Source organism: Branchiostoma floridae, chromosome 2, assembly GCF_000003815.2.
Source record: "Branchiostoma floridae strain S238N-H82 chromosome 2, Bfl_VNyyK, whole genome shotgun sequence".
In the NCBI taxonomy this organism is placed as follows: domain Eukaryota; kingdom Metazoa; phylum Chordata; class Leptocardii; order Amphioxiformes; family Branchiostomatidae; genus Branchiostoma; species Branchiostoma floridae.
In genome coordinates this window covers 17,892,951-17,910,518 of record NC_049980.1, presented here as the reverse complement: position 1 = coordinate 17,910,518, position 17,568 = coordinate 17,892,951, and the positions used below count along the sequence as shown (strand labels likewise).

Sequence of the window (17,568 nt, the reverse complement as noted above, 5' to 3'; positions counted from 1 at the left end):
GATGAAGCACATGTAGTGCGCATGCTCGGAGTGGGACTGGAAAAGGTGGGCAGCGAAGCTGAGGAACAAGAAGGAACAGCCGCCGAACCCGAGCAGCAGGAGGGCCCAACTCGTGTGGTCAGCGCTGAAGTCTAGCTCACCTGGAAAATAAACACAACATCGGGGAATTCATCGATTAAAATCTGTATCATCAGACTAAAACTGACATGAAACGAAGAGTTTATATTTGAAAAAAAAAGGTGAAACTTGTCTGCATTCATGCCAAAGTGTCTGCAACAGTAAGAATGATAAAGTGAAAAAATTACTGCTGATACAAGTACTAGACATGTTGTTACCGGTACGGGTGAAAACATTGTAGAGGAGGATGGAGAAGGGGATGAGGTGGGTCCATGCGTTCATCACCTCGTTGTGAATCTGGAAGAGACTGAGGAGGTAGTGGTGCCAGGGCTGGTGCGGAGGGCGGTGCCCGTCGTGTACGTACGGTTCTCGGAACAGCACAGGCACTTCTTGCGACCGCTTGGTACAAGGCATTCTGGGGAGCCGCATCATTCCCTGCTTTGGAAGAAACGGAAAAGAGAATTCCTGTTAAACAAATTTAGGAAGGCACACGAAAGGAAACCGTTTTATTGGATTTCCTCTAGTTTGAAGCTAAATAAAGGCGTTTTAAAATGAATTCATTCATGAATGGTACATCTGTCGATCTTATCTTATTTAGTTATTTGGAACGACATTGACGGTGTATTGATTTCATATGAACCTTACGATAATCGATATTTTTCCTGGAAGCGTTCACGTTCACTTTATACCCAGTACATGAAGGACATAATTCATGCTCTACCATGTTTTACCCCTGCATGTTCCAGAGGGTAACATTTTCTCCACGTTCTTCCAACAACATTTAGTGTCTACAAGACCTCATGGATAGCTGGAATAGTAGAAGTTGAGGTCCCCAGCCAGAGAGTTACAATTTTCGAATGGTAACCCTCTAGTCGTGACTCCTCTGGCAGACCAATTTCTACTACTGCATTCCTCACTCTCACGATATTCCAGCTACCCACACGGGGTCTGACAGAGACTAGTGCGTCTTCCGATTGTCTCTAACGCCTTCAACATTACGAAGACATGTTTGCAATGGGAAACACAAGCTGGTGCTTTTCGGCGCTGATACAGAACAGAGCACGCAGGATGGGCTAGGTGCAGCGTTAATCATGATCATCAGGCGTAAGAAGTCCGCACCACTGTAAGCTCATAGCCATCGTCCGAATCCTACAACGTACCTGTCACACAAAGGGGCCTCCACCTTTTCAGGTAAATAGTAAAACTGACTATTATAATGAAAGCTCCACAGAGAATTTCAGCAATACCCGACCTTTAGTTTTTTTTTCGTGGGGGGCTCACGTACTGTTGTTTTCTGTACACCACCTGTCGATCACAGGTATGTTTTTTTATTCCGATGTGATCCTCGTGCCTAGTGTCCTCGTCGTCGATTAGAATTGCAAAGGAATCGTAAACAGCTCAGGGCCGCAAGAATGTACGGAGAAATAAAAGTGTAGCCTCACAAATATACCAGAACAAAACGGTTATCTATTAAGAAAAAATATCATTACCTTCAGTATTTCTAGTGGCTTCCTTAGTACCATCCTGGTCCTACTGTGGGTGGGGGCGGAAAGGATAGATAACAAATCCATGATTAACGATCATATTTCCCCACCACCGACCGCAAATAAATACTTATAACATCTTAGAAAACTACATCTGCATGCAGAAAGCACTTCTCCACCTGACGGTTGGATATCGAAAAATAAGTCTTTTGCGTGGTACATTCTCGATATTGCAGTGTGCCCTAACAATAGAAAGAGTTTATGATGTGTTTGTTTTACTAGTACATCCCTCCATCGTTAAAAATTAGACGAGGGCTGATCCAAATATTTCCAGGGGAGAAAGTATATATGATCAAAAAGTTAACCTTTTTTTGGGGGGAGATAACGTTACCATATATGAGAACCATTGCATATCTATGGTCCACAAAACGAGTCTATTAGTATTACTATTATCTACGCCTAGATCTCTGTCCTGGGATCCCACGGTCCCCAGTACTGTCACGGAAAGTTCACGGAGCATCGTTATCGTTTGTAATTACTGATATCCGATCATGAAGTCTTGGGTAACATTAAATGGATATTGATGGTGTATTCTGTGGATCTTGTGGATACTGTTATACGAAATTGGTTCAATTAAACATACGCCCCTAAAACTATTAATGGTTCAACCTATGCACCCCTCGATGTAACACTATACTATCACCTCGTGTCCTGTTTATAAGGCATTCTACCGTCCCCTAGCGCTGGCATACCGAATACCTGTCTCACCAGGCCATGCAAGTCTGACCGTCCGTAGCCGTGCACCACCAAACCGTTCTCAACCATAGTTCTAGCGTTCCAGAAAACAGGGTGGGGGCAATGATAGTGTACACTTTGAGGAAAAATGCACTATCGGATTGTTTCGAGTTTTGCATTTCTCACCTTCGTGACCTTGTTCGGTAAAACTATTCTCATTGTGTTTCTCCTGCCCACCCCCACCCCCTCACCTGGAGCAAAGTCTATGTTTGCTGCCTGAAAGTGCTATCTTTACGAGAGTGTTGCCATGCAGTTAAACACATGGAGTGTGTATATTACAAGTAAATGTGCTATGCCAAATTATGGATTCACACGACTTACCACTGGTGAAAAGTTTTCGTCTGTTCCACAGCTCTAGATACCTTGTCCTTGTTGTTTAGGGACGACGCCTCCACAACACCCTTTAGGGCAGTCGACCCCGAGATCAATAGACCTAAACTTGTTGGACTCGTTTCTGGAGGCGGCTGCATTTTTTAACAGCGCTGTCTGCCGGCCCGGATCGCCATATACCGGGCTCTACGCCTGCGCCAGCCGGCTTTTCATTTCCGGCTGCGTGGTATGCATGGTGTGACGTCACTGCAGCACAGCTGATCGACTGAGCAGTATCAGATTTCTGCAATTCCTGTCTGCCCAAAGGATCTATAAGAATGAATGAATGAATGGACTTTATTGCACGACATTTGTACATGGTACAATTGTAAGGCAACATTAATAAGTCAACTAGAGTTCAACGAACACATACCTTTGCCAAATAAACCAGGTTTGTTATGTAGAATGATGTCTGTAGACATAAATGTGTTACTCATTACATTTTATTTTATATGCCTGGAGATGGTTCATAACATTTCGCCATTGCTTATGCAAATTAGATCCCTATGCAGATTAGATTTACATAATAATATTAAATTGTATCAAGCATCATTTGCATAATAAATGTGTATTGATATTTCCTTCTTTCTTAGCTAAAAATGTGACAAGTTTGAAAGTCCTATAAGGAATGCAGTGGATTTACAAACTTTTCTCATTAATTATGCAAATTAGCAGTCGATTTGCATAATTATAATTCCATCATGTAAGTCTTCCCTTTGGCTATCTACATACCAAAAACCATGACGATCCGTCAACACGTTTATATTTTCTCATTAATTATGCAAATGAGGCCGCCATTTGCATAATTAATATGCATTGATATTTCTCTCTTCCTCATCTATATATGTGACAAGTTTGAAAGTCCTATCATGAAATGCAGTGGATTTATAAACTTTCCTCATTAATTATGCAAATTAGTTGCTGATTTGCATAATTGGTATTCCATTGTGTACATTGTTACTTGGGCTATCTACATACCAAAAACCATGACGATCCATCAACACGTTCTCGAGTTATTCTCGTCCAAAGTTTGAAAGGAAATCGGCGACTGCAGTTCCAAACAAGCCGCTAGGGAGTCCAAACTTAAAGCACTTACTCTCTGCACCAAGGGCTATCTACCACTCAAAAATCATAACCACAGCAGGTCCAGAACACGAGATTAAAAAAATTGAGGTTTTGCTGCAGTACCTTAGCAAGCCGCTAGGGGGCCCATTATCGAACTTGACCTTCGTTTTCCTGACCCCTACCCACCTACCAAATATTATTGGGATCCATCAAAGGCTTCTTGAGTTATACTGTTAACATACAGACAGACAGACAGACAGACAGACACACAGACTCACAAGCCTAAAACATAACCTTAGCCATTCTGGCAAAGGTAATTAATACAATGACACTCGTCTACGGTCTATAACTACATACATGTGTAGTACAGGAATGTCTGTTACTGTACAATAGATACTCTCTATTTTAGGGCATTACATATGTACTGACCTAATACGAAGATATGTAGTCTGGACATGACATAAGTAGATTGAAAGTATGTGTTTGTCTTTGGTACAGGTGTGCTAGTTTTCATGTGATTATATCCATTAATTTTTGTCTATCTACGCTATATGTAGGGCATGTCATTAGAAAATGATACTCATCTTCAACACCATCTTTACATGAAGGACATTACCTCTGGTTGGCTGGTATATTACGGTACCGACCTTTTTCTATTTCCAAGCAGTGTGAACTGGTTCTTAATTTGGTTATGTTAACAGCAAAAGCATTATTACGAACTGACGAAAGGTAATTTTCAAGTGTGAAGTTACTAAGTGATTTAGTTTGGGCATTTGGGCCAACCTACTACATGTAGTCGATCCTGATGATGTTCATTGTGTTCCTTTTGGGAACGAGTTCATAATACACCGTTCCATTGTATTCAAATTACTCAGTGGTCCTCAGTACCCGGCACACTGACAAAACATACCATGCTGACAAAACTAGGCTACAAACACGGACATGACTACAGTTGTGGACACGACCGAGCGCTCCGTTATGACTTTGGGACAATTTGGTCTTTGACTGCGCAATACGAACAATTTGCCAACCAGTGTTCGGCAAGCTCATATCCCCATGAAATATCTAGAGCTTTTGTATGTGTTATGCAAATAACTTACACATTTTCATAACTTATACATGTTCATGATTGATTAGCTTACACATGTCACAAGTAAAAGTCCTGCGCAATATATTATTTTCAATTTATGTACAAGTTTTGTACAACTTGAGTTCGCCGCCACTTCGTCTTCGTACTCTTCTTTGTATTTTTACATGTACTTTTCAATAAAAAAGTAAAAGAATCCCATCATGTATACGTATCATTAAGCGGTTTTGCAATCATTTCCATTAATCATACAAATCAGTTCCTCATTTGCATGTTTAGTATCTATTTATGTTCCACCAGTCATGCATTACATGTCTTGTGTTACATTCATTAAAGTCCAGTTATAGAAAACGATTGAATTATACAAGTTCCAAAGCAATTATGCAAATTAAGCCTTCATTTCCACTACATGTATATCATTGTGTACATCTTTGTCTAGGGTGAGGTGGCGACCAGGAGTTCGTTCGGACCAGGAAGTGCTACTGTACGGCTATACCGTCAAGCTGGGCAATGTCCACCTGCCGATGTTAATGACGGCACCTCCCCGATCTATGTAAACGATGAAGGCGGGATCAATGGTTAAATCTCGTGATGGAATAGTCACGAATACGGTATTGAATGTATGAAAGTCTGATTTAGCAAAGAAGGGTATTCTAGCATAGCCTCATAAAGTTTTCAAATGAGGCCCTCATTTGTATGATTTATGTCTATACTGTCTATATTGTCCACGTGTACGTAACTTCCAAATGCCACAATAATGCCATAACTTGCCACTAAAGAATTATAGTATTTTCTCATTTATTCTGCAAATTAGGTCTTCATTTGCGTAATTGATACGCAGTACCTCTTTCACACAACCGTAGCACTTTTGGGGGCTCAGATTTTTTTCGAGATCTCATCAATACCTACCCTCATACCAAGCATCAAGCTTCCAGGCATTCTCGAGTTATCGTGTTCGCACGCACGCACACGCACGCACACATACACACAGACACACGCACCTAAAAACATACCCGATCATAACTTACTTCAATGGCGAAAGTAGTTAAGTGTCTGCATGTGTACCCGCCACAAGAAGACTGTGCATGTGGTTTACCAGTTGTGTGTTTTATTTTACTGAAGTGCTGCAACAACTTGGAGTCTGTAGGGAATACGGCAACACCTAAGTGTTGTCCACTCCACACTACAGTAAGCCTCTCCAAGGTCGACTGGCTAGGAAAACAAAAAGTCACATGATATCATCGGACTGTTCACATGATGTAATCGGACTCTGTGCTCTCACACTTCTGTTAAGGGAAGGGTCCCATGTGCTGTGTACATAACATTAGCAGCGGTCTTACTCGATAAATGAATGGTACAATAATGGACAAGGATAGCCTCCTCCATGTGTTGCGGAAACATGCCATGCACACTTCATGTCTAAAGGTTTGTTTGAATTAGCCCGTTTACCATCCTCCGTGGTGACCGCTCTCACAATCTTTTAGGCCAAAAAATTGAGCCAGGGGCACGAAGGATGGCATATGTCGACCTAACCCTGTAAACTTTGTATGTCCGCAGACTATAATTCATGTCGATAGCCCAGGCAGCATGGAGTAAAGGCTTAATCTGACACCAATTGTTTAAATGCTAACTCATGATTCCAATTGTGTGTATGGGAGGGAGGGGGAGGGTGCAGTTTAAATATTAGGTAACTGCTTGGTGGCACAGGTAAGTGGAGCCAACACTCAGAGCCTCTCAGAGCCAACACTCAGATCACGTGTTTTTCTTGCCTGGTTCTTCGGACGAATGCCCAAGAAGAGGATATCCAGTTTTGTTCAGTTATGGTCTTCCATCGAATTTCATCTCAAAATGATAAAAGTTATAACTTACCATTTGGTTAAGCTGAAACTTTTGAAATGAAAAATGGCAGCAATACACTAATTCACGTTTTTAACAGTTTGTGGAGGGTGCCTGTGACGTGACCGAGGTGGGTGATGGGAACATGAACCATGTATTCCGTGTGGCTCACAAACAGGACTCTACGTCATCTGTCATTGTCAAGGCAGCCCCACCCTACATCAAGGTTAGACCGCAGACACTGGACACATATCGTTATAGACCTTAACCATTTTGTTAGAAAATCAAAATCTGGGCAGGTCTATCTGAACATCTTTGATGTTAACGTTACCGCCATTTAGACGTGTACCAATGTAATGTATATGTTTTAATGTATGACCCCAGGAAGAGTAGTGGATGCACATGTGTATTCACTAATGGGTGTCATTTTAACAATAAACAATAAACGTTACGTCTGGCACGCGACACGTGCGTCGCTCAGCGGAATAAAGAATAACTGCACCACAGAAAACTTTCCGAGTTGCATTTACATTGAAAACTGTGAAGCATCTTTTGGTGGCTGTCAAAAAAGGCACTAGCCTTATGAACGATTCATCTTATCTGCATGCTAATTAACCACACAAATGTAAACATGACAAATTGCTTACTGGCGTAAGGGTTTACAACACAATTATCCACTCTTGTACCATTTCAGTGTCTTGGTCCGGACTATCCCCTGACTGTTCATCGCTGTACCATTGAGTACCGGGCACTACAGAAGTTCCACGAAATCATCCCCGGCTACAGTCCTCAACCCTACCTTCTCATCTATGACATGAGCATGTGTAAGTATCATCCAAATGGGGATTGGGAAGTCCATAAGCATTGCATTACAGTCAGCATTCTCAACATTATATTAATGCTATTCCATTTCTAATTGTTTCTAAGATGTAAATTTCTGGATATTCACAATTTCTTTAATGTTCCATTTTCTCTGTCTTCTCTGCAGTATATAGCATGCGTGTGTAAGTCTTTCCAGTACAATTTGTTGTAACTGTTTGTATCAGTTGTCATGGAGGACCTCTCTGAAGGGTATGTCATACTACAAGCTGAGCTGATCAGAGGCAAGCTCCATCTAGCAGCAGTCAGGAATATCGCAGTTTTTATGGCCCGTGTTCATTCCGCAACTGGCCATAGAAGCCCAAATAGTGAACTACTGACGTCGTTCAGGTGACCAGTTGTTATGTACTGCTTGATTTAAATGAGTGTTTGTCAAAATAATTATCCGAACATATACTGATAGTTCCAAATGCATTTTTTGTAGCGAGGTGTTTTTTTTTGCTTATTCAACGTACATTTGTTGATCATGATAGCAATCATAGAGCAAATTACATGCAAAAATCAATTAAGGATTAAAGTACAAAAGTCTTCTTCATTTGCTGTAGCAACCCAGACATGGTATCTCTGACGGAACAGTACATCTTCACACGACCTTTCCTGAAGGATGACCCAACCAATCACAGCTCAGAACCAATAAAGGCAATCCTTCATCTTGTGCATGATGATAGGGAACTTCAAAGCATTGTGGGAAAGTTTAAGCGACTTTTTCTGGAGAAGCAAGAATCCTTGGTGCACGGTGATCTCCACAGTGGATCTATCCTGGTCAGACCTACAGATGGAGGTGTTAAGGTAGGGAAGACAACTCATTCATTACTGCTGAGATACAGGTGGTGTACGCTTTTCATCCGGGATGTCTGGGATATGCGATAAACATTTTTAGTCTTTTACGACTCAAATGTAGTAGGATTGTTTTGACTGTTGACTTTTGTATGTTTATGTACCTAGGTCATAGATGCTGAGTTTGCTTACATCGGCCCATCAGCCCTTGATCTGGGTCTGTTACTGGCCAGTTACGTCTTCTCTTACTCTGCACACAAGGAAAAGGGCAACGATGGGGGAGACATGACGTTCTGTGAGCTGTTATGTCAGGCAATTCATCTGACAGGTAGAGGAGATAAAGTTAAGATCTATCGAATGAAAAGTAGGCATGCTTTATTTAATAATTAAGGCCTATAAACAAGTTGTGCTTCTGATTATCCCACCGACTCTTAGCAAAAACCTGCCGACCCTATCCTTTTGGGGTTAAGCTACTGGTAAGACACATGAAATTTCCAACCTGAAATCTGAGTAATGTTGTGAGTAACTTTACAGTCTGTGGGTTGATTAAAGTTTTGAACATTGGATGGGATAATATGTGTAGTTAGCTCTGAACTTTTTGTTTCGTTTGTATGATTACAATATGATGATGACGACTGTGTCCTGTTGCATTTCATTTTTCAAATTGTTAACAGTATTTACTGGAGAAAACAAACATTCTCGTATTGGTTGCCAAAATAACATTATAATTCTGTGATCAAGAAAGTGAACAAGTCATACTCTGTCCTAACCAGGTGAAACATACACTGCACATCTGACGTCACAGGAAAATGCTACATTGCACTTCTCCCAGCTCATGCCGGAAGTTGCTGGTTTTGCAGGATGTGAGCTCATCAGAAGGTGAGGGGAATGAAATTCAACACAGGCTGACACAGAATACAGTATGCTGCAAGGCTGAAATAAAGCTAAAAGGAATGGAAATAGAGGAAATAAGGAGGCAAGCATGTCAATCTACCCATGACGCTTGTGAGTAACTGGCTATATTGAAAGAGGGGGTATAGACATTTGTTGATGCTATAAATGAACACCAAAATCCAACAGTCAAAAGACATACATTGTCGTTATACATGCTCCACAGAGCCACACAATCCTATTCTACCACACAATAGAGAGATATTAAGTGGATGACAGATTTTCTTGTGTATATAGAATCATTGGGGCAGCCCATGTGGCTGACGTGGAGGGGTGCCCAGCTGCCGAGGAACGGGCTCTGCGGGCAGGGATCTGGCTACTGAAGAACAACAATACTGTCACTTCCACAACAGCTTTCCTCAGGTGTCTGCAGTCCTGACAAACCCAGGCTTAGCATGACCAACCTTCGCGTTTTTATGTAGCCTTTACAAAAGGAGTTCAGGTTTGCAGGGGGGTCCAAAATAACACTGATCAATGCATGTAGCAACGTGCACAATCTTCACCTGCTTAGTTTTGAGATGATGTCTCTTTCTGAAACACAGCTAACCAAGCATGTCTTTGCTGTTTCTTGCATGTATTCTTATCAAGTGATGTCACTAGAATTGTCTAATAGATAACTTTTTACAATTAGTATTGTACACTTTTCACAGTCATATGGAGATAGATCGATAGAGTAACTTTACTACACATAGAATAGACTAATGAAATGTTTTGCTGTAGACATCTAAAAACACTTAAGTACATAGCATAACATCCTCCTTGTTTATGATGGAAGAAATCAATTTATTTGTACGAATATGTTTATTAATCTATCAATTGCCTGTATGCGTGTGGATGGCATGCAGCACTAAGGACAAATATGTTTTCGTGTGTGTAAATGGTGTTCAGCACTAAGAACAGACATATTTCCTCTGGACGATGTTCAGCACTTTGGACAGGACCAAGGGCAGAAATGTTTTCGTGTGAATAGTGTTCAGTATTAAGGACAGGGGTGTTTGTGTGTGGATAGTGTTCAGCATTAAGGACATGGATGTTTCTATGTGGATAGTGTTCAGCACTAAGGACAGGAATGTTTCAGTGTTTAGCACTAAGGACAGGGATGTTTCTGTGTGAATAGCGTTCAGCACTAAGGACAGGGGTGTTTCTATGTGGATAGTGTTCAGCACTAAGGACAGGGATGTTTCTATATGGATAGTGTTCAGCACCAAGAACATAAATGTTTCTGTGTGGATAGTGTTCAGTACTAGGGATAGGAATGTTCGCCTTTGCATGGACGATGTACCAAGGGCAGATGCTTTTGAAGGTTCGCCAATAGTACAAGGACATGTTTATTTGTGTGGACCTTGTCAGAACCAGGTAACGTTACAGGTGTGTTTACCGTTACAGATGATATAAACAATACGTATGTAAACGGTATTCAACAGCATCAAAAGTCGGTCAATGAAAAAGATGGTTAACAAAACAAAAACATGTGGTAGAGTCTAACGTTAATGTAACATGCCAGCAATACAGGCCATCAGTCTATCGTAATTGAACCCCATTTATTTTTCATTACAAAGTAAAAGCATTCATGAAAGTAACGTAAATGTCTACCGTCGTCTGCATCAGAGTATCCCTGAAAATAGGCAAGATCTAGAGTAATGAAAGATGCTCGGTGGTGTTACCTCAGTGCCTGGCTGCAGACATGTCTTGCAAACATGTGCCTGTTGCTGTTGGTTGTGCTGTTGTCAAAACAACACGAACATCGAACGACTATATCACGTACGAAATAAACGAACGTTGTTCTGGAATATGAGAAGCTTTCGAACACACTATTCGCAAAGTGACGTAAAACGTCCGGCTGTGTTTGAAATTTCACACTGTTGTCAGAACAACAGAGGAACAGTGTTGTCCAACAGAAGATGCCTCCAACAACGCGCAGCAGGAGTAGGGTGTCAGTCAAGGCTAGCACCATCAGCACTAACTCTTCGTGGACGTCGAGTGAGGTAAGCTTTATTGGAGCGACAAAGTAACGTTTAATACAAAACAACCATCTTTGTATGACCTTTCTGAAATGATGAAGACCTTGAAATCATGTTTGAGTCAAGACGGATAATTGAAGCATGGTCAACGTAGTGATAACTGTTTTAATGTGGGCCGCGATAACGTTAGACCATTAGTTGTGTTTCGTCACATGTACAGTATGGGCTCTAACTTTGCCAAGCTTCATCCCGTCCGACCGCTTTATCATTTACAAATTAGGTGACAGCATACTAACACTAAATCAAACACTCATATGTTGGTATAAACAAAACTTAATATGTTCTAACAAACTGACGCCGAAGGTACGAATATTTCTTATTGAAACTACCACTATAACCAGAGTGAAGAAGACACCCAGGGTGCGCCTAGTGTGCTGTTTGTGCTACTTCAGTTCCTGTGTGCCGCGGTGGCTCTCGGGACGGGTGTGTACGGCACCGTTCAACAGGATCTGTCAGCGCTGTGGCAGAAGGGTGACATCAAGGTAAAAGACAGACTTGTAATACTTTTTTTGTTTGATTCATACCGGAAAGGGTAAACCATCAGTTTTGTACAGGGCGTACAAGCTGCGTAAGACCACACTGTAAGGCTTGAGACACTATTAAACACCAAGATGGGTCTTCTCATTAAATTTGGAAGGATTTCTAACATGCTTGATGTGTGGCTCACCTCAGACACGCGACTTCCGGTTTAACGTCCTAAAATAAACAAGAGCCCATCATGGTATCAATCATAGAAGATTCATGACAAGAGGACGTCCCAATCCGAACCTATGTACTATTATTAAACTACGTAGAGTTAGAACATAGGTTTTAAGTGCATGTTTGAAGGCAAAACATTGGGCATGAGGCCCACTAGGCTTTCAAGCCCAGAACATTTTGCTTTTATGTCAACAACTCTAACCAAACGACAACCATGCCAGCTGAGAGTTCACATATAAGATACCAAACCCCTGTTGATATTAGTCATTTGTGCTCATTATCGTCTTTCCCCGCACACTCAGTCTTTTGTCCTGATTAGGGATCTGCCACCTCACCTCAGAATATATGTGAAAAGAAGATTTCCGGTTTGCTGAAAACCACAGTGAATGCCTAACACTTTTCTGTTGACCCAGCTTTTGGGACGGAAGAATGGAAGCCGAACCTTGACTAACAGCGCATTGTGACTTCTATTCAAATGTTTTCCAAGGGGTACTTTTTCAGAAGATCGTTTTAGAACTATATGTAGCAGGATGTCCTCTTTTCATTACCGGCTATAGGCCATGTCATCCACTAAGGCAAGGCTTAGGTCCCATTTCATGTTTGTGGAAACGAAAAATGAAACTGTTTACCAAGGAAGAAACACAAATCATGCTAATAACTATCCCTTTTTTACGTTCTGTGTGTTTTGTTGCCTTTCTTATCATATTTTTTTATCTTTTTCGAAAGCTGCCCGGCCGGGTCCCAGGTTGGCAAATGGGACCTAGAAGTCATGTCACTGTGGCCTATTGGCGGGCTCTTTTTGTGCACGGATTTTGAGATGTTTTATTGTTTTTTTACAGTCACGTCTCCTGCTTGCCAACCACGCTGTCCTGGTCTTGGTCCTATCTATTGCTGTCTTGGTGACCTGTGGTAAGCTGGTGTCGGGACTGGCTTCCAAAGTGCGACGTGTCCGCAGCTCTACCTGGCGATCCTCGCGGGAAAACGAGAGCTCTGGCGTCACCAAGGTCTTCATTCTGGCAATGCTTACAGGGATCTGCGCATGCTTAGTTCTTTACGTTACGCTCTGTTACCTCATCGCACATCCATGGTTGGACATTTCTCAGACAACTTTCACCACAAGGTTGGCAGCTTCTCTAGCGGTATGTCTCAGCACTGCAGCGATCCTCGTTTCCTTGATTGTGACCTCTGCACTTCTGGACCAACTACTGATCTCATTTGGACTGGACCCCGACCAGACAAACTTTGCCCTAATTGTACAATGCATAACATCTAATTCTGCAGCCTTGATGACACACCTGGGTCTTCTGTCCTCCATGTACTCTCTGGCCTGGGTGTCCGGAGAGGCCGGAGTTCAGCTATGGCTTCAGAGGATAGCTCTCGTTCTGATTGGTGGCCCAGCCTGTTTGCTGGAGGCGGTTTTGTTGTTCTGGACCATCAAAAAGCTGACCCGCATGATCATTAGTGTAGTCAGCCAATATGTCCAGAAGGTCATTGAGATCATGAATGCCATCCGGCTGTCTTTGCCAGCCATGTTTTTCCTGTCGTGCCTCGCCACTAGTGGAGCTGTTTATGGGGTTTTGTTTACCGAGGAGAAGGCGCCAGATGACGTCATTTTTGCTGCCTTGGTTGTGCTTACTGCCATGGCGATTGCCGTGAACGTAGGACTGGGGCTGTGGCTAGTTTACGACATCCTTCCACTGGACAACCAGGAGCAGATACAACAGGGAGGAGTGGACTTCATGGCGGCTTTACTGATGGAGATGCCATTCCTACCACAGCAACCTAAGGAGAGCTAACTTATCGATTGGGAGGTCCTTAGTTAGTAATTTAAAGGTCCTCGTGAACAGAGAAAATGGGTCACAGACTAACTATGCTTTTCTGTCATTGATATTGCACGCATTTTGAAACGGGGGCTGGAATGTAATTATATTTTATACTTCCTGGAATAAATGTTAGTCAGCAGTTTCTTCCACAATAAAGGCGTTTTACATTCCACTGTTACTTAGCACCCATATGGGTTCTCTTCAATCTTTACCTGTATAATGCTCTCACGAGAGCTAAAACAAATTTTATGCAATGCCCGGGTACTGTAGGTTACTATACTGCTCATCATAGTTAGAAGATAGAAACCCTCGGAGCAGGCACTTATGTCTTACGTAGTAAAACCCTTGGCACGCAAGGTTCCGGGGAAATCTAAAGGCAATGAACTCAGACCACGCCAAAGGCATTTCTTGCAACCCATTTCATGGCACATCATTAGATGCAAAATGCATGAATACTGAATTTAAGTATTCAACAGCATGCAAAGCACAGAAAAAATAATGTAAAACAACAAACCTTTTGCCATTACAAAGCAGACAACTCTTTCATAAAACACACATGATTACCTAAAATCGATTCACAGGCAAAATATCATTTGTAACGCACGCAGTAAATATAGCCTTATTGGCATAGAGACCTACATACAGTCGACTTGCCATGAGATATTTCTGAAATCTAAACAAAAAAAGAACTTTTTGTATGAGATGGCTTTTGCCCTACTACTACTGCGATCAAATTAGACACTGTACGAAGAACTTGTTTGTGGCATTGAATAAAGATGACGTTAAACACTAGTCTGGGTACTATCCGGGTAGTAGTTCGCTCCCAACTTCGCTTCTACTAACCGTCTGGGCAACTCTATATTTAAATAACAAACATCGGAGCGAATTACTATCCGGATGGTATCCAGTCTATTCATACACAACCACGAGTAACGTAAATTCATTATCGCTATTTCCTGCGTTTCTGAAGCGTATGTCATACATACAGGAGATAAAGCTTCCAGTATCATCATGTCAATGCAACATTATTTTGAATAAATTTGCTGAAAAATGTTTGAAGCGTACAAATGTTAACTTAAAGAAATGAATGTAAAAAGACGTGTCGACTAAGTCACACTCTTTCTTGTGCATGAACTATCTATGTGTAATATGTGTTAACACACTTCTGCAAAACATAGTCATGATAAAACGTCAAGTTGGATATTAAGTGGAAAATTTAGAATGTTTCTACACAAATGAGTGACCATAACTCTTCATGGGAGTTTCGACGGTCCCTTTGCCCTCCTGATCTTCGTTTACCTGGGGATCTGGTAGCGTCTGGTCAACAGTTGCATTCCCCTGCCTCCCTCTTCCCTTTATAGGGGTACTGTGGCTCTGTGGGAAGAAAAGTGCAGACAGTCAGAAAGCGTCAAGGTCATTTTTTATCTATTGGTAATTGATTAGCTGCGGTTAGATCTCAGGGTGTATTAGCCTGGGTACCATCCGGATAGAAGTTCGCTCATATGTTCGCTTCTGCTAACACTGAGAAGCGACTGTATATAGTGTACAATGAATGTCAGAGCTAGAAGCGACTGTATATAGTATATGATGAACGCCGGAGCGAACTACTTTCCGGATGGTACCCAGGCTAAGGCCTAGGGTGTATCGGACCAAGGCTTACAAAGCATCATACACAGAAGCAGCACGATTAAGAATTATCACAGAATTGAAAGAATCTCGGAGAAAATCAACAGTTAAAAGCAATGAGTATAAAGTTTTACCCTCGACAAACAGAACCAAACTATACGAGACCACAGAAGCACATTTCATTTCAGCACCAAGGCTAGTGAACACCATTTTGCAACCTAATCTAAACAACTTTTGTTTACATTCAGATCTTCAGATAGCCTGTATTGGGAAGTGCTCAAACCCTATCAATTTATATCTGGGACGCTCTTAAACTTTTATAGGTCGAGCGTGACACAGCAACAGCCACTCTGCAAGCGCCACCCAGCGAGCGGTAACGTAAGTATAGATCAGAACCTGAGGGTGTACATACTGGCCACCACCACCCTGTTGTCTGTCGTACATCTCTCCTGCACGAATGGCCTTCACCACGGGTAGGGCCAAGATGTCGTCCTCGTAGTAGTCATCCTCTTGTTTCCGCGCCTTTTCTCCTTGTGGATCCCACTCCAACTCCGGCACCTCGTCTATGTCGTCAAGTTCGTACACGGCCGGATGTTTCCGGCAGTTCTCGGGTGACGAGTCGGAACTAGAATCGTCGGGGTCGTCCCGAAGAGCAGGAAGACGCTTAAAAGTTAAGTGCTTCAGTTGGTGTTTTTCGTCGTCATCCTTGATGACGCTGTTTTCACCATTAGTTTTGATCGTCGATGTGTTCTTTGGCCTATACTCTCCATCAGCCTCGTTATAGCCTGCCATAGATTAAATAGAAACAACAGCTCAGTGTTTGAGTGCCACTGAACTTGTAAGATTACAATGGCGGTAAAAGTCAAACAACAATGTACGTGACACTGACGTATGAGGCTTTCATCTCCTCCGTCATTGCAATGCGACAGATTTACGTTTTAATTCTTTGAGGAGACACTTTCCTTTTCCCTTCAAGGTACACTATTGTTACACTCAATGATGCCTCCGACTAAAACAAAGGATGGCTGCTCAGCAGGCCGTGTGTCTAATGGGAGCCATATCTTCCCACGCTACCCACAGGCTCTACTCAAGACGTGAGCGGGTTGGTAACGTGTTACATTTTTATCTCTCAAGCTGACCCACCTTCTGGCTTGCTCAACTTCTCCATCTCAGCAGCGTTTCCCTTTTTAGGGACAAATCTTCCTCCGCGCTTCTTCCGTCGGTATCTCCGCCCGATACAGACTACACCGATCGTCACCGCAACCACCACGGCGCACAGACTCACTGCGACAGCTTAAAGTACACGTTCTTACAGCTTAGTGGGACTATCAGATGTAGTTATTTAGAAAATGACACGTACAAAGATACAGGGGACATCCAAATACTGCCATTGTATGCGTTCAAGGATAAATGTGAAATACTTGTATATGATACGTATGTAGACTATTTAGGAGCAGCACTGTATGAAAGGTATTCCGAACCATTCTTTTTACAAACAGCAGCTGAAATATAGACAACAAGTACCAACAGCTCAAACAGACTAAGGAAATAGCTTTACCTGCTGCAGAACTACCGCCCCGTTGCGCCTGCGCGGAGTATGTTTCCGTGTCAGCTGGACCAACATTCCATGGCGGGAACGTGAACACCTAGATCACACAGGATTCAAAGATCACATGTAGTCTTGCCAGATAATGAAAAATAGTATTGCCACGATACAAACAAACACTTTAACACTTGGGTGGATATTTCTCACATTGGATAGTGGATATTTCACACAGAACTATCACCAATATCAAATACTGCAATACATGAAGTTTTTAATTCAAATATGACTCAACGGATATCATCTATGCCATCTATTAGTTCGACACCAAATGTTTACCCACTTCATCCAAGTCTCTCGGAGCCACGCCAGGACATGTCGTCCGGTTGTCCTGACCGGATATGGTGACTACATTCCTCAGCGAGTCCAGTTTGGAGTCGAACAGAATCTCCAATGGTCGTAAACCGTTGATTTCAACCCCTACGGAATATGTCAA

At 42.2% G+C, this 17,568-nt stretch overlaps 3 protein-coding genes across 6 annotated transcripts in view; 1 reads left to right on the top strand and 2 right to left on the bottom strand.

Annotated features, from left to right (window-relative positions):
- LOC118410511 (membrane progestin receptor beta-like) overlaps window positions 1-11,111 on the bottom strand; it is a gene marked incomplete in the record, with an annotated part of 14,487 nt that extends 3,376 nt beyond the window's left edge. Inside the window, 5 exon segments of the mRNA XM_035812266.1 lie at window positions 1-140; window positions 336-555; window positions 1,608-1,650; window positions 2,718-3,035; window positions 11,025-11,111. Coding sequence (XP_035668159.1) covers window positions 1-140; window positions 336-555; window positions 1,608-1,650; window positions 2,718-2,866 — 552 coding nt within the window.
- LOC118410509 (methylthioribose kinase-like) lies at window positions 6,197-14,956 on the top strand. Of its 2 annotated transcripts, XM_035812258.1 has the most exons (10): window positions 6,197-6,342; window positions 6,854-6,979; window positions 7,448-7,577; window positions 7,800-7,962; window positions 8,178-8,421; window positions 8,578-8,737; window positions 9,183-9,288; window positions 9,598-11,345; window positions 11,723-11,863; window positions 12,920-14,088. In XM_035812258.1, the coding sequence occupies exons 1-8, from the start codon at window positions 6,265-6,267 to the stop codon at window positions 9,737-9,739; spliced, it is 1,149 nt and encodes a 382-aa protein (XP_035668151.1). In that variant the 5' UTR covers window positions 6,197-6,264; the 3' UTR covers window positions 9,740-11,345; window positions 11,723-11,863; window positions 12,920-14,088. The 2 variants fall into 2 exon arrangements, with proteins under 2 accessions (XP_035668151.1, XP_035668150.1); XM_035812257.1 differs by lacking the exons at window positions 6,197-6,342; window positions 6,854-6,979; window positions 7,448-7,577; ... (2 more) ...; window positions 8,578-8,737; window positions 9,183-9,288 and having other exon boundaries at window positions 11,162-11,345; window positions 12,920-14,956.
- The window catches only part of LOC118410506 (contactin-associated protein-like 2), a 31,045-nt gene continuing 27,784 nt past the window's right edge, over window positions 14,308-17,568 (bottom strand). Inside the window, exons 13-17 of one of the 3 annotated variants that reach the window (XM_035812252.1) lie at window positions 17,416-17,552; window positions 17,088-17,175; window positions 16,673-16,822; window positions 15,926-16,317; window positions 14,308-15,277 (exon numbers count right to left, since the gene is read on the bottom strand). In XM_035812252.1, the coding sequence (XP_035668145.1) occupies window positions 15,131-15,277; window positions 15,926-16,317; window positions 16,673-16,822; window positions 17,088-17,175; window positions 17,416-17,552 (914 nt within the window). In that variant the 3' untranslated portion in view covers window positions 14,308-15,130. The remainder of the gene's footprint in view (window positions 15,278-15,925; window positions 16,318-16,672; window positions 16,823-17,087; window positions 17,176-17,415; window positions 17,553-17,568) is intronic. The other 2 variants (XM_035812254.1, XM_035812253.1) reach the window with 2 other exon arrangements.